The 16,408-nt window shown below is 40.6% G+C and overlaps 2 protein-coding genes across 2 annotated transcripts in view; both read right to left on the bottom strand.

The window, feature by feature from the left end:
* Nucleotides 1-658: 658 nt before the first annotated feature.
* On the bottom strand, nucleotides 659-1,489 carry TMEM81 (transmembrane protein 81). Its single transcript, XM_006834214.1, has one exon. It carries the CDS (start codon nucleotides 1,487-1,489, stop codon nucleotides 659-661), a length of 831 nt encoding a protein of 276 aa, XP_006834277.1.
* Nucleotides 1,490-4,781: 3,292 nt separating this feature from the next.
* RBBP5 (retinoblastoma binding protein 5) overlaps nucleotides 4,782-16,408 on the bottom strand; it is a 51,783-nt gene continuing 40,156 nt past the window's right edge. The window contains exons 11-14 of the mRNA XM_006834088.1: nucleotides 15,150-15,219; nucleotides 14,501-14,730; nucleotides 10,846-11,037; nucleotides 4,782-5,131 (exon numbers count right to left, since the gene is read on the bottom strand). Of these exons, the coding sequence (XP_006834151.1) occupies nucleotides 5,106-5,131; nucleotides 10,846-11,037; nucleotides 14,501-14,730; nucleotides 15,150-15,219 (518 nt within the window). The 3' untranslated portion in view covers nucleotides 4,782-5,105. The remainder of the gene's footprint in view (nucleotides 5,132-10,845; nucleotides 11,038-14,500; nucleotides 14,731-15,149; nucleotides 15,220-16,408) is intronic.

The raw sequence follows: 16,408 nt of genomic DNA, 5'->3' as shown, positions 1-16,408 counted from the left end.
GACGAATGCAGTGTTCTGCCGATTACATTTAGCATGGAGCAGAGAGGTCTCACCTGGGGAGCGCGCCGAGTGCAGATAATTTAGTATCAGTGAGTGACTGTCTAGTCCTCAATACTAACCACCTCAGCTCTGCCACACAAGGGTAGGTGGCCCCCAAAAGCAATTTGCTCAATGTCTCAGAAACCTGAGGAAAGCAAGAGCCAGACCAATTATGGAAAAAGTTAAATGCACACAAGAAATTTTTAAGTAAAGAGCAGAAAAGGAAAAGGTTAGGTCAACAGACAGCTACAGTGAATTAATAAGTATTTTTATTGAAGAAGGGAAAATGTTTTCACTAGAAAATCTATTAATATATCCTTCTGCAATGAATATACTGTTCAGACGAGGGGAAGCGGAGGTGGGGAGGCGTGCAAGTTATAAAGGGCAGAAAATGAATGCAGGCTTGGAAGGCAGAACTCTAACCAGGGGTAGGGGAGAAGCCTGTAGTTAGTTTCCTGGGCACATAGTGGGCAGGAGAATCAGGAAGGGATCCACCTGGCACATAAAGATGGTAGGGATTACTGTCCATAGCTACCACAGTATTTTCTCTCCCCCTCCTCCATACACACTCTTTTGGGAGCTCATCAACGATCCAGCAGCCAGAACACTTTCTGAAAAGCTAGCTCGGCTTCCAGAACAACCAGTCCTTCAGGCGCAAAGCTTTTAACCCATCAAGGCCATTGTTGCTGTGGATCAACCTCAGCCCACTGCAAAGGGCTATGGTCACCAACACCCCACCAGCCATGCCACTGGCAATTCCTATCCTTAAAGCAAATGCCACGTCCTTTTTCCATGCTGGATGGGAAGGCCTGGAATAGTTGTCCAGATTCACTTCCAGGCCCTCATCTACTAACTTCTGACCTTCGGTTAGGGACAAATCAAAATTGAGGTTCACCAAATGAGGAGGAAGGACCCTCAGCCCATAATAGAGTCTCTTGACAAATTTCAGGTTTTTTAACAGTTGTACATCACATCGGTATGTCCCAGAGTCAAACTCCCTAGCAGATTCAAACTTCACAAAGTAGGAATTGATTCGGAAGGGTTTGAAGAGTTCATCGTCGGTAGAGATGATACCTCGAGCAAGTCTCCAGGTGAAGCGGAAAGCTTCCTGCCCCACCTCCAAGATGTCTGAACTTAGACAACTCAGCTCAAACTCCTTCCCTATGGGAATGGTGAAATGGAGCATTCCACAGATCCAATTGGTCAGACATTCCAGGCGCTGAAATTTACACTTCCTTCTCACTCCATCAGGGCCCACCTCACAGACAGTCTCCTCCTTATAACCAAGGCCACAGGTGACGGTACAAGTTGTAGCATTGACAATAACTTGCCCTACAGCTTCTTGCAGCTTCTCGGGGATGTCCAGTGTTTTAGGTAAAGTCATTTCGAAACACAAGGAGTAGGCCAACACCAGGCTTCCAAGGATAAAACTAGTAGCCAAAGTCTTCATATCTGAGTAGGAATTTCATGAACCTCAGTCAGCACTTCAAGGTATTCCAGTTGAATCTTCAATAGTGTAACATGGTTCCTTCAACACAAGATCCCTTTCAAAGTCAAAAGGTATGATGCGTGCATTGTCAAAACAATACAAAAAGTCCAGTCCTTATTAACGGGTCGGAAAAAAAAACCCCACAGTGTTGTTGCTTTACTATCTAGACTTGTTAATAACTGCCTTACCAGTCTTAAACCTTTTCACATCCTTTAACAGATTTAAATCCACCTCTTGGGAAGACAAAGACGAAATACTTCAGAAGCTAAAGTGAACTTCCAAATGACCTAAATGCACAGTGCCATCACTTTTCTTGATCCTTTCCAAACTGCAGACTCTAAATTAAGGGTTTCAAAAGGTCGGTAAATTTCTGGCCAAACAAGAAACACAGTATTAGTCTAAATGAGGATTAATTTGATTAAGTTATTAATAACAACTTCAAGAGTTCCTAAGTCTTCTATAATAAGGATTAAGGATACTGTAAAGTTACCACGGTAAGTGACTTAATCTTGCCAGAATTTCATTTCCTCCTCTGTAAATGAAGACAATCCTTGCCTATTTCAGGAATGTCACGTTGAGCATCAAATTACAATAAATGAAAACATTTCGTAAAGTGTAAAACACAATTACATGTAAGAAATTTTAAACAGAAGCAAAAATTCATGAAGACCAGGGCCAAGATCCCATCTTAGAATATTTATCAGCAAGACAGATGTTAAATGTAGCTCCTCTCCCTCCTTTCTGTATTCTTCTTTCCTAAAGGTTCTGAAGACGTTTTCTGGGTACGAGGACACCTAATTCCCCATGATTCTCTGTCTACTCCCTTTATAGAACAGACGATCTCATTGTTTGCTTGGGCCAACGTTGCTACGAAACAGCTATGATGTCAAAGAAGGATTCTCAGTCACTTAGAAAAGATTAAGTAGACACTCAGATTTAGAGATGACTAAAATCTAGGAATTTATGAAATCATCTTTAGGAGATAATGAGTATTCAATGAGTTTTAAAACAATTTAGTCTTATAAAAATGGCTAATGAGGTATTTAACTGTACTAGGTTATACAGTTAAATTGTACAAGTTCTAAGAGTAGTCCTGGTGTAGCTGGACTACAAAGTCAGTTTGAACCACAAGGTCAGTGCAGTTCAAACTTACCAGTCACTCCTCAGAAACCCTATACAGTATCGTGATGGGTTGGAACCAATTCTTGACAGCACTTAACAACAACAACAAGGTTGTAATAAAGGTCCATGGATGACAGAACTCTCATTTATTTTTGGAACTGTTAAGAGTGTCCAGCACTGTGGTTTCTACAAAGCAGTTATACACACTTCTATGAGCTAAAAAATGTAGAGATACTGCACGATCGCTTTCTGGATGATCTTTTTGGTTAACAATTTTTTGCTTCAATCATCTATTTATAATCTAGTCTAGAGGCAGAAACGTACACTACCTGTCCATCCAATAGCTGTTGGGGTTCTGTATTTCTACACCTAATGAAGATTTTAAAATTCTGTCAACACAGCACATTGCATTTTCCATAGTACATAGCAAAGAGGTGTGTGAGTTTCAGAAGTGATCACTGCTTAAAAACAAACATCGACACCATTCTTTAATAAACATCCAATTTTATTTACAAAGCATTAAAGCTTCAGCAAGAAATATGCAAGCTAAGTCTCATCTTGTACAAAACTACAGAACAATAAAAAACAACACAGGAGTGGGGAGGGAAAAGAGGAGAAGAGAATATACATATACTGTACAACTCAAGAGTTTCCAACTGAAATGGATAGGTTTTAGGAACTGAAAAAAAAAAAAAAAATCTAAAGCATAAATATTAGGAGCTGCTGCCAGAGACCATCTGACAAGGCTTCAGTTGGTTTTCTCAGTAGCCACTTTAGGAAGTAGACACAGGAACAACGTTCAAATGCACAGCAACAGAAACCGAAACTACTTCACACGTGGAGCAAAGGCAGCAATCCTTTGTCTCCTCACACAGTCTGCACACTATGACAGCACACAGTGTGGAGAGAAATGACATAGGTATGATGTACACACAACAAAAATGTGTCCAGTGGACCGCCGAACCAATTGCTACAATTACTAGACCAATATGAAATTTAAATGGGCATTTGAGGAAAAAGTAGTGGCATCTAGAAATATAGGCATTTTGCAACTGACTCAGATTTAGCTCTGTCCTTCAACTACTGAGAGGTTCTACAAGATGGACTGGGACTCATTGCTGTGATCTACCGTGATTTCTACCTAAAATCCAAAAGCTAATCACCCTGTTCAGCTACCTACTGGAGCACCCACCAACTGATGTGGATTTCACAGTAAGCATGATGTTTAAACTCTCCTAAGTACTGAGAAAACCACCACCAAGTGGAGCCAACTTTCGGTCAATTAAAAAGATTAAAAAAAAAAAAAAAAAAAAAAAGTCCTTTCCACATCTGCTTTCTTTCCTCTGGATTTTCAGAGAACTGAAACCATCTAATGTGCATGTCCATCCAATTTACTATTGTTTAAATAAAGAACAATAAAAGCAAACAAAAAAAGAGAGAGCGAGAAAGCTAAGCAACCTTTCACAGAAAGGAAGTGACTGAAAACAGATAAGAAAATAGTATGGATACAGGAAGGAGGCAGTGATTAAAAAAAAAAAAAAAAAATTACCTTCATCTTTGATTTGAACTAAGAAGTTGCTGCTTTGATTTTGGACGATTTTACTTTAGTCCTTGCATAGATTCCCCCACCCCAATAAAAAAGACGTTTATCTCAAGACACCTTGGTTTGCTCCCATCACTGGAGGCCAGCACATAATAGTGCAATAGAAACAACTGATGATTCCTTGATGGACGCAACTGAAATGAGCTCTCTTCCAAAAGCCATGATTAATACAGATACAGCAATGCTGAAGGGAAACAAGAAAAGAAAGGAAAACAAGAAAAAAACAAAAGAAAAACAAAAACCTGAAGCTCTTACAGCCCAGCTTCTGGAGCAAAACATGGTAGAAAGAGGGGCCTTATCTTTCTTACCTTTCTGAAATTTGACAACTTTCTTTTATTGCCCACCCGTTATGCACAATATGCAAATACAGGAGGCATCTGGTTAGAGGGTAAGTTCAAAACGGAATAAAGAATATAGGCAACAGAAGTTTTCCTAGCATACTGGTAGCAAATTAAGTCACTCAAGGACCATGCACTGAGGACAGAAGTCTGACAGGAGATAGGAAATGACAGGTCTAAACCCAGCGGGGTTAGATCAGCAAAAACCATAGGTATCTCTTCTCCAGCAACGTAGCTCAACATTAAGTCTAAGTGAGTCAAAACTCCTATGTGGTATCTTCACAAATCCTCGTTCCTGAGAGCCTATTGGACTTATGCTTGAAAGGGAAGGGAAGGGACAGATACTCTTCTTCCATAATTCACTTCTTCATTCAAACATAAAATTCGCTCCTCTACCTCCTAGGAAGGAGGTACAGGACTTTGTTTTAAATTAAAGTCAATCTCAAATGATTGACCACAGTGTCCAGACGCCGGTGATGACAAAGCGGGGAAGAACGAAGAACTTCAAGGGTCTTCACAACAGTTCTGAGATTGCTCCCCCTGCTAAAGAGATTACACACAAAAATAGTTTTTTTGTTTTTTTTAAACATCAACTAAGATCAATTACTTACAAGACCAGAAGTAGTTATGGAAGCTGAATACCACATTACAAAGACACACAGGCTAAGAATTCCCCCCATTAAAACATTAATTTTTTTTTTTCCCTTTATTGAAACTACAGATAATCCAAACCCTAACTTCTCACCCCAACATTTTTCTCAGTGCTGTCTCAAAGGGGGAAAAAAAACAAAAAATTATCAGAGTTTTACACATTCTCTAAGGTGCTGACCACTTCCTTAGGTGTTAACACATAATGCTTAGCAATCCAAAAAGTGAAGTTAGTAATGGAAAGAAAATTCTAGGGTGTGGCACCTTGCAAACATACATTAGACTGCTGAGTCATAACTGATTAACAGCTCCAGATCTGTTTCCAAGCATCCCTGTTTCTAAAATGATATTCTCATCATCTCAGAAGCTCAAATCTGGTGAAAGAGTAATGTGAGCTGCTATTCACATCTCTGTGTACCGACAAGTGCGCAGTAAATGAAATTCGAAGTAGTAAAATCAAATGGACACTTCTTTGATTATTCCATAGAAGCTGCTCAACTTCTGAGGGGACATCCTTAAGTAAGCTGCTGTGAAATACTCATGTCGTTGTTGTATGTGCCGTGGAGTCGGTTCCGACCCATAGCGGCCCTGTACAGGGTTTCTGAGACTGTAAATCTTTACGGGAGCAGAAAGCCTCATCTTTCTCCCGCGGAAGGTGTAAAAACAGAACAAGGTGAAGAAAATCTTCTCAGATGTCATTTGGAATGGTAAAATGGTTTTACAAAAAGTTGCCCAAGCTATGAGAGAAAGCACCCATTTATAAAATCTTATTAACAGCAAAAAAATTTAAAGTAAAGCCTGAGAATAGACTGACAGAGAATTCAAACTCTCTGCTGAGTACTATTTAAAAAATCAAACTTAAACCTTCTACTGTTCAGCAAGATAAAAGTTTGCTTATCACCTGTCTTTTAAATCACTCCTAACATAAAACATAATCATCATCTCTTTTAAATTGATTTTTAAAAACCCTTGAGGTAGAAGAATCTGCTTCAGAGGCCTCAATAGACACACCTTTACCACTTTAGGGCTAGCTTTGCTGGCTGTTCCCACAGGTACCATGGCCATTTCATTTGAACAGTGTTTAAGCAAACACAGCATTGACACTCTCAGCATAAATCATGATGGGAGAAAGGCGCTGGATAACAAATCACTAACATTAATAATGGACACTCAAGATAACTACTAGACTTCTTGAGCTAACAAACCAAAACTAGAGCAAGCAGTGCTGAGAGCAAGATTAAAACACACAGAAATCCTAACTAACAAACAAAGGAGAAGCCCTCTCAGCTATCCAACAATCGGAATCAGTGACCCCAAGGGCACAGACGATTCCTCTACAACATAAAGGAACTCTCCAGTGCTATATAAGTAAGTCAAGTTCAAGTCATGAGGAGCACTTCCTGGAAGACCTCCTAAAAGCTCCATGTCAGAGCAGCCTGACAGAACCCTGGGATATGACTTCCCAACATTACCTTAGTCAGCTAGGAAGATCACACAGCATGGGAGAGAATATTTATTGATTTTCGGGGGAATTTATAAATCACTCATATAGACCATTCATTTTAAAAAGAAAGTAGAAAGCAAAATGATGAAGCCACTGTGGAAGAGTTTGTTAGTTCCTCAGCGTGACCAGGAGTCTGAGTGGGTGGTGGGCTGGTACTAGGAGGGCAGTGGTGCAGAGTGGCCATCAGCAGGGAGACCCGCACAGTGACGGCTCACTTCCAGAAGCCCTTCATGCCTTCTTCAGACCTTGTAATAGACTGCACCTTCATCAACTTGCTACGAATGGTGTTTATTACTGAGAGCCCTACTAGTTCTTGGAAACTCCTTGAGAAATGAAGGGCGATGAGGAAATGGGTGATTCTGCTTACATCTCAAGTCTCTGTTCTTTTAAGGGGTGTGTGCTGGAAGGTGTCTGATGAGGTCATTGAGGGGAATTTGATCAGTGGTGCTGACTTGTCAACCTGGCCTTGCTGAAAAGTCCCCATCTCAGTGTCACCCTCACCAAGCCTCCCTGATGGATTCTCACTCATCACAGCAAATGTCTTTGGGGACAGGGACCCTACGGCACTATCCATTACTGATGGGTGCTGTCAGGTAGGATCCCTGGAGCGTTGGATTCCAGATGGCCACATTATTGCTATGGGGCCATCTGTCTTCCAGTCTTCCTGCAGCATGCCACAAACGACGACAGCTTTGTTGGGACTAATCAACAGCTTCTTCAGACACTGGTCAACTGCAGATATTAACAATCAAGTGTCACTCATCTAACTTGAGTAGTAACATAGCCTACACACATGATCCTACTTTCAAACAATTTGAGTCTAATGCAAAAGTAGTTTGTTTCAGGGGCTGGGGGTATAAAACCTTGGATCCACAAACACAACCCAATACAACCCTCAGACAGACTTAATCTTTTGACAAACATTTCTTAATACTTGGTAGGAAATGTGCAAGGCTATATTAATGAAACTCTCCAAGGCATGGGAGAATATGAGAGCTAATGCCAAAGAGCTGCCTCAGTGACCTTGGGAGACCCAGCACAATTCAGCAGCAAGTGCCCGCCTGCCTTTGTCTGCTTAGGACCCTGCAAGTTGCCCATAACCATGCACCAGCCTCACCCAAGGAATTTCACATGGGAGATAAGACAGCTGCCCTGAAAATGAGGCTCTGAAGGAGTTAGCTGTGATCCAACTTCACCATGTTCTCTCAAATTTGCAGATCTCATAAAAGCCAAACAACACTGCAGCTGGTCAAAAAGTGGAATGCAGGCCTTCTGACACAGTCTTGGGAAACAAGACAGGAAGCCCCTGTTAATGTTTATCAATGGCCCTGCTTGAAGGCACAGCACACATTGGAGTTTGATCTGGCTGTTCCTGTTGTGGGGATTCTCACTCAGAAAAAGGTCAAGGAACCAAAACCAAAAGGAGGGTGGACGCACAGGTCACACTGCAGGCAAACAGAAGTCCCTGAGATGCTTGCAGTAATCTGTGCAGCTGTTCTGTCAGTCTGGTGCCAGAAAATGAACCATTACCCTACCTCACCTCTGTTTAAGAAGTAATGCTGTTAAAAGTTGCTGGTCCACTTTAAGTGTCTAATGAGACAATGAGAGTATGAAGTTCCACTAAGCACCCTGCTGTTCTGATACATAAGTAAAGCTATAGCCTTTAGTGAGAGGCTAATTTAACCTTGTCAGCAGAGTGAGTACATGTAAATGTCAAACAAACCCTTAATAATACTATGCTCTCTGCTAGAAAGATCTGTTAAATGTTGACTTGCACACACACACATAACCTACATATAATTCTAAATCTCACTGCAAACTGTCCTTCTGTCACTACGCTCAAACACACTATGTACTCACTAAGGAGTCCTGGTGAGGCAATGGCTAAGAGCTTGGCTGCTAACTGAAAGGTTAACTAGTTGTTCTATGGGACAAAGATGTGGCCCTGTCTGCTGCTGTAAAAATTACAGTCAGGGAAACCCTATGGGGCAGTCCTATTCTGTCCTATAAGGTCACTATGAGTTGGAACTGACTCAGTAACGAGTATACATATTCAGTGCTTTTAAATTTTTAGGAGTGGTGGTGGTGGTGGTGGTGACTGTATGACACTAAGTTGGTTCCAACTCAAAGCAACCCTGAATAGGGTTTCTGAGGCTGTAAATCATTACAGGAGCCTCATCTTTCTCCCGAGGAACACCTGGTAGATTCAAACTGCTGACCTTGTGGTTAGCAGCCCAACCCGTAATCCACTTATGATACCATAGCTCCCTCTTAGGAGGTAAAAAAACTCATATCTTTAAGGACTAACAACCTTCTCAACATTTTGATTTTGAGTCTCACTTAAACATTTCTGAAACACAGCTGAGAAACACCAACGCTGCTGTAGTCTCAGCTACAAAACCTGAGAGCACACTTCATACTGGCCATCGGTAGGGACCCGATTCGAGAAATGTCAAAGATGTTAAGTTAGTGTTAGTGGCCACAGCAACTATAATTTAAGTTGAAGTCACTGTATTTAGAGAGAGGAAAACATGATTTCCAAAAAGTTTTTCAAAGGGTTCATTTTCATATACTTACTATTGAAAAGCATGGGATTAATTATATAGACTGTGTTCTAGACTGTTTTAATTAATTGATTATGTTTGGTCACATTTTAAATCACCCTTAAGAAGTTTAGCTCTTGGGGCCAGGAAAATCTATTTGAAACTTTAAACTGTGCTTCTTTCATAGTGGCGGTCAATTTATGCAAGAAGTAGGTTAAGGAAGGATCATTTTTTATTTACAACTCATTGGTTGTAGATCGGAGACCTTTGTTACCAATGTGTATATAATTCTTCCAGGACTATTTTTACATAAAGACAGAAACAACCTTAGGTGGTTTGAATGTGGAGGTGGTAACCAGTCACCAATGGAGTACTATCAATGTTATCGTTGGAAAAAGGATGCAGGTATAGTAGTACAATGTTGGACAATTGAAAACTGATGTCTAAACCTTAACAAACTTGAAGCAGAACACCAAAACAGTGAATGATTTAGTCTATTTCAACTTCTCTGTTCATGGACAATACTGAACTGACTTAAGGCATGAGTGAAATAAAGAATTCAGTTTTATATTCTGGAGTATATCACCAACCAACTTGGATTAACATAGTTAAATTAAAATCTTAAAGTAGCAAAACCAAAACCAAGCCAACAATACTAAATACAATCACTGACATTTAAATAAGCCCACTGACGTAGTCACAGAAAATCATGAGTACTGTATTAACTAAAGCAATGCTTACATATAAAAACAAAACCAAAACTTCCAAAATCCAACAGTTTCAATAGAAATGAACTCTTACTATTGGATTAATGTTTTCCAAACAAGAGACCATATAGCCTTGGCTCACAATTGAAATTGTTCTCCTTTCTCAATTATATAAAAGTGAGAAAAGCTAACTATTAAATTTCAAAAGGCTTAGGCGTTAAGATGCTAAACACTGCAAATTTGTTTCTTTAATAGTTTCCCCCCTCCTTTCGTATCCTGGAAAAAAAATAAAACCACCACACCATCTTCTTCTTTAACATGATGATGCTACTAACAACTTCATTACTGCCTTTAGACTGGGGAAAGCAAAACACAACTCTGGCACTGGAACAGTCTGAAGGGAGGGTAAAAAGGTGCTACAATCAAGCAGTCAGGGGCTATACAGAGCAAGCTTCTATTTCTGGATTTGTCTCTTTCATTTGAGAGTAAAAAAAACAAAAATAGGAAAAATTACAGATCAATAAATGAATTAAACTAGGGACTCTCACCCTTTTTTGGGTTAACCTGTCATAGATTCTGATGGAAATCAGAAAAAAATATCCACACAGTATTTTGCATATAAAACAGGGGAAATATAGATTCCTTGAAACCTACTTATGGATTTTAAGATGAAGAGCCACTGAATTAAGTCAAATCTGCTTTAGCCTGCCCTTAGTAACAGCTTAAACTTCAAAATATATGCTACTGGGAAAAGGAGAAGAGAAAGCAAAAAATGGTGCAGTTAATGGAGTCAGGGGCTGTACAAAGCAAGGCCACGAAGCAAGCCAGACAGCGCTTCTAGCGTGTCCTTACCTGTCAAGGGCTGGCTGAGTTCCGCCTGCACTTTACCCTTCGCTGATCCTTCCAGAGGTAAACCTCTGTCCCCTTTGTAGAGTTTCGGTTTAAATGGAGAATCTTTCTCTTTACCTTTTGATCCTTTAGGTCGGCCTGCTTGCTTCTTCTTGGATTTGCCATCCCCCTTCACACCCAGTAGTGGATGGACTTCTGTAAGGGGACAGAGAGACATGGAAAGGACTCCACACCCAAGTAAAAGCACCTGCGCTGTGCCACCCCCTAATGAGCAAAGAACCCTGTTCTTATACCCACATTCAGGAATAGAAGGAGGAAAACAGTAAGAATGCCCATAAAATGAGAAAAGAGGTACCTGGCCAAAGGACACACATGGCTTATATATAGTTCATGAAACAGAAATAGCTATATATGGAATGTGGTAGCTCCAAACGATAACCCACAGTTCAAGCCCACCAGCTGCTACGTGGGAGAAAGATGAGGCTTTCTGTTTCTGTGAAGATATAACACCTCAGAAACCCTATACAGGGTCGCTGTCAGTCAGAATCGACTTTAAGGCACTTAGCAAAAACAACCTGGCGTTTAAAGGACACCAAGTCATATTAGCTCCAAATTGAAAAGGTAACTGAAATACACATTCATATTATAGACAATTAAGCCTAAACAGGAATGCACACACGCACACACACACACACACACACACACACACACACACACACACACACAAACCTCACTGGGATGTGGGAGCAGAAAAGTACTGGGCCCTGGAACTAGAGAGAACAAAGTAAAAATCCTAACCACACTATTTCCTTTGAGACCTGAGGCAAGTTAGATACCAACTCACAGCCTACATTTTCTCCTTTGTAAAGCAGGGATAAACAGGCCCACAGAATTAATATAAAAACTGTTGTTACTCTTAGGTGCTGTCAAGTGGGTTCCTACACATAGTGACCCCCACTTTATAGGATTTCAAAGGAGCGGATGGTAGGTTTGAACTGCTGAACCTACAGTTCAAACTGACCTTGTGGTCCAATGCATTGTCCTACAGCACTACACCAGGACTCCAATATAAAAGTTAGCAACTACATATGTTGTTGTTGTTAAGTACCGTGGAGTCGGTTCCGACTCATAGTGACCCTGCACAGGGTTTCTGAGGCTGCAAATCTTTTACGTGAGCAGAAAGCCTCATCTTTCTCCAGCAGAACAGCTGGTAGTTTTGAACTGCCGACCTTGAGGTTAGCAGCCCGATTCATAACCACTACGTTACCAGAGCTCCTCAGCAATTACATATAAACTATACAAGTCCTGGAGAAGAATAAGAGAAGAGGAACACAACTGATAGCAACAGTGAAATGTGCAGTTGCATAATTAAATGCGCTGGTCTAAGAATAAACAGTTACATGTACACACCTCTCCCCGCACCAGGAAGTGCCAGTAAAGGCTTCCACAGTCAGAATGTAAAAGTTAGCAGTAAGAATAAAAAGACTGCCTAAGTCTGACTAGTACTTTGCCACCTAATGCGCTTAATGGAAAAAAGAAAAGAAAAAGGAATGCTCTATGAAATTATATCTGAGCCAGATGTCAAAAGACTGAAAATGTATCTGTTATATTTGGCAACATACTGAAGTACAGAATTTCCCCATTTTAGGAAAGTGATACCTCACACAAAAATAAGTCCAGCACCTGAATGTTAAACCTGAAACCATAAAGTTCTTGTAAGACAATAGATGGGCAAAGCAATGGGATCTAGATTTTTTATTGATGCTGTTGTTATTAAGTGCCACTGAGTAAATTCTGACTCATAGCAACCCTGTATAGGGTTTCTAAGGAGAGCTGGTGAGCTTGAACTGCAGGGTTCAAACTGGCCTTGAGGTTGAGTGCTTATTAGATGATTAAATATAACAATCACAAAGAAAAGATACTGTATGACCCCATTTATATGAAGACAAAAACAGTAAATATATAGAGACCAGTGATAATAGTACTGACCTAGGGTGGGAGGTAAGAGGGAGAGGGGGAATCATTCTCTGGAAAATGGTGAGCTTATGTCCAAGGTAACGGGAAAACTGGCATCAATTGGGGTAATGGTTACAACCTGACTAATGTAAATGATATCACTAAGAAGTAATGTGCCGGAAAAAGGGCAAAACAATAAACACTGTGTTAATGTATATGTAAATGTGTAATTTTTTTTTAAAAAAAGAGGCTAAAGTTTTTGTAACTACTTAAGTACAACTAAACGACTCATAGGATTAGTTATTTTAGTTCGAAGGCTATGGCTTCCTGGAACTATCCAGTCAATGAGCCTAGCAGGCCCTGGTGGCACTGTGGGATAAGCAATGGGCTGATAACCACAAAGTCTAAAGTTCAAACCTGCCAGCCATTCCATAAGAAAAAGATGAGGCTGTCCTCTCCCACAGAGATTCATAGTCCTGAGAACCTTATAGAGGCTCACTGTGAGTTGGAAACGACAAGGTGGCAGTGGGTGTGGGGTTTTGGCTTCTCCCAGTTTGGTGAGTGCCTAGAGTTTTAAAAGCTTGCAATCCAAGATACAATTGTTCTCTATTTGCCTGGAACAACAGAGGAAGGAGATCAGGAAATGGAAAAGATACTGAACTAGTTGGCTCCTTTGCCATGAGAAAAAATGGATGGCGTCCGGCTACATTACAAAACATTTTGATAAAGGACTCGAGAGAGGATCAAAAGGGGGTGGGGTGGAAGAATGTGGAGAACTTCAAATTTCTTATAGAACCCAGATGTATGGGACCCACTGAGACTGGTAGGACCCTGAACCTGAGAAAATTTTTGACCCTTTAACCAAAACTACACCATTAATTAATCCTGACACTACACAACAGTTTACAGCTAAATTAGTAAAGGATAGTCACCTAAGAACTGTATTCCTTTAAAGAATTCTCTGGATCAGATCAAATGGAGAACAGTAATAGATTAAGTGGTTTATGGGGCAGAGAGTCTACATCAGTGGGGATGAAACCAGATGGGGAGAGATGGGAGAATAGTGATCCAACATGAAGAATGCAGCCAATGTCAGTGAACTGTCTATGTAGAAATCGTTTAATGAGTGTCTGATATGTGTATATTTTCACCCCAAATAAAGTAAATTATTACAAAGAGAGAGAAATTAAAGTACATGAAAGCATTACAAAGCTGCAAAACACTGGAGGCAGTCCCTGAGTTATGAACGTACGGACGACTTATGTGCAACCCCTAGTCAGAAACCAATGTCTAGAAAGCCTATTATATTAAAAATCTGAGGTACATACAATAGTTTGCAATGACAAACAAGCACGACTTTGCAACAGCATAAAAACATTATTATTATCTTTACTACTTTAAAGTATCTAGAAGTGTTTCTTTAATGTTCTTTATGCAGAGAAAGGTACACTGTATTCTATATATTCAAACGAACATGTGTCTGACACAAAATAAAAATCGTACCTAACTGTTCCAACTTACGTAAAACTTGAATTAAAGACAGGAACAGAACTCATTCATAATCCAGGGACTGCTTGTGTAAAACAGACAAACAGGCAGATTCTTTTAAAGGTAACATCACCCAAACAGGAGATTATCAGATGGTGCTGGGGAGGAGTAAAAGGTGTGCTCTATCAGGTGACAGAGAAGATGTAGCTCTTACCATCATTTGGTACTCCTTGAAGTTCAATGTTGGTTGTTTTGGGTTTCTTCTTAGGTGGCTGGGACCCGTCTGCTGAAGACTGCCTCTTCTTTTCTGAATTAGCCCCTTCGTCCATCAATGTGGTTTGGACTGCATCTGGTGGGGGGCCATAAGGATTTTCTTCTGGGTCTTCTACCTCAGGGGCAATGGGTAAATATAATAGAGCCTTTGAATCTTCCAGCTCTTCATCACTATTTGGAACAGGATCAGACAGGGAGTGGAAAAAAGAGGAGATAGTTGCTTAAACCATGAGCCCTTCCTTCAGGCCAGAAGAATCACCTATACAACCATAAGCAGCAGGTACAGATCTAGAACTTTAAGAACGTCAAGATGAAAAAAGGGAAATGGGACAGACTGATTAATAAAATCAGTAGTAGATGTAAAATCAATGGTACAAATAGATTATTTCAGTTACTTAAAGCTATTTCAGGAGAGTGAAAACTAGGGTTAGAGAATAAAGACTAAATATATTTCTTTTGAACCCAAGAAGTCACCTCTTTTGACTAACACACAGATGGAACTGGAGGGACAGGCAGGAGGACTTAGGAGCTCATACCAGAGACTGACAACAGGGAGAGGTCCAGGCACCCAGCCCTCCTTGCTGGCTCACCTGCTACAGAAGGCGGCGATAGGATCCACACTAGTGACGTCCACCTCTTCATCCTCGGCAGCATCAGCCCCTGTGAGGCAGAAATCCAGAGGAGGTTTGAGGAAAAGTAGGAAACCATATTTTACTTGCAGGTTAATGCTTTTTATATACTGAGACCCAGGAGAAGCAAAGGAGGAAAGCCACCCAATTCATTTTACTTGATCATTCAACAAATATCTGTTGAGTTTCCACCATATCCTGGGCACTTGGGATAGAGTGGTGAAGACAGCAAAAAGAAGAAAAAAAAATGTTGGGCCTGGTTCTTCAGGAGGCCTTCATAGTCTAGAGTCTTGGTGTGGGTACTGTCGGATAAATACTGGACCGCAAGGTTGGTTTAAACTGCAAGGTCGGTGGTTCAAGCACACCAGCCACTAACTGGAAACCTTATACAGAGTCACACTCTGGTAGCGTAGTGGTTACGAATAGGGCTATGAACTGCAAGGTCACCAGTTCGAAACTACCAGCTGTTCCGCGGGAGAATGATGAAGCGTTCTGCTCCCATAAAGAATAACAGCCTCGGAAACCCTGTACAGGGTCCCTATCAGGGTCTCTATGAGACGGAACAGACTCCACGGCACTTAACAACAACAACAACAGCAATAGGTTTTTAAAGCAAAAAAAGTCCAATCTTTAATGTCAAGAATCTTCCTACCTACTTCAGAAGAGATTAATACAACAATGACCACAATCATCATCAGAACACGGTGTACAACATTTGTCTTTATGGACTGTTGCTAAGTGCCTTTGAGTCCGTTCCAGGTATATAGGGTTTCCATGCAGCAGTTGGTGAGTTTGAACTGCCAGCCTTGTGGTTAGCAGTGCAGTGCTGATCCTACAGCGCCACATCAAGACTCCAAAAACCCTAACTGTTGTTAAGTGCCATCAAGTCAGTTCTGATTCATAGTGATGCTGTATAGGGCTTCGAGGAGTGGCTGGTGAGTTTGAACTGCTGCCTTTGCAGTTCCAACTGACCTTATGTCAAGTGAGCTTCTTAAAGTGACACATCAGGACTCCTAAAACCCTAATAGGGAGGTACTATTATCACCTCTATTTTATAGATTAGGGAATTTAAGATTCAAAAATAAGTAGTTTGACTGGAAAACGATATGCAAAAGATTGAAACAAGACCTTCATCTCACACCTTATACAAAAACCAACTCAACATGGATTATGGACCTAAATGTGAATCCCAGAATTATGAAGGCCATCAATGAAAAAAT

The sequence above is a fragment of the Chrysochloris asiatica genome, unplaced genomic scaffold, assembly GCF_000296735.1.
Source record: "Chrysochloris asiatica unplaced genomic scaffold, ChrAsi1.0 scaffold00009, whole genome shotgun sequence".
Taxonomy (NCBI): Eukaryota; Metazoa; Chordata; class Mammalia; order Afrosoricida; family Chrysochloridae; genus Chrysochloris; species Chrysochloris asiatica.
This window is presented reverse-complemented; position numbering and strand designations above follow the sequence as displayed.

What these genes read in the sequence shown, in the direction of transcription:
- TMEM81 (XM_006834214.1), bottom strand. Translation starts at nt 1,489, where the DNA reads ATGAAGACTTTGGCTACTAGTTTTATCCTTGGAAGCCTGGTGTTGGCC.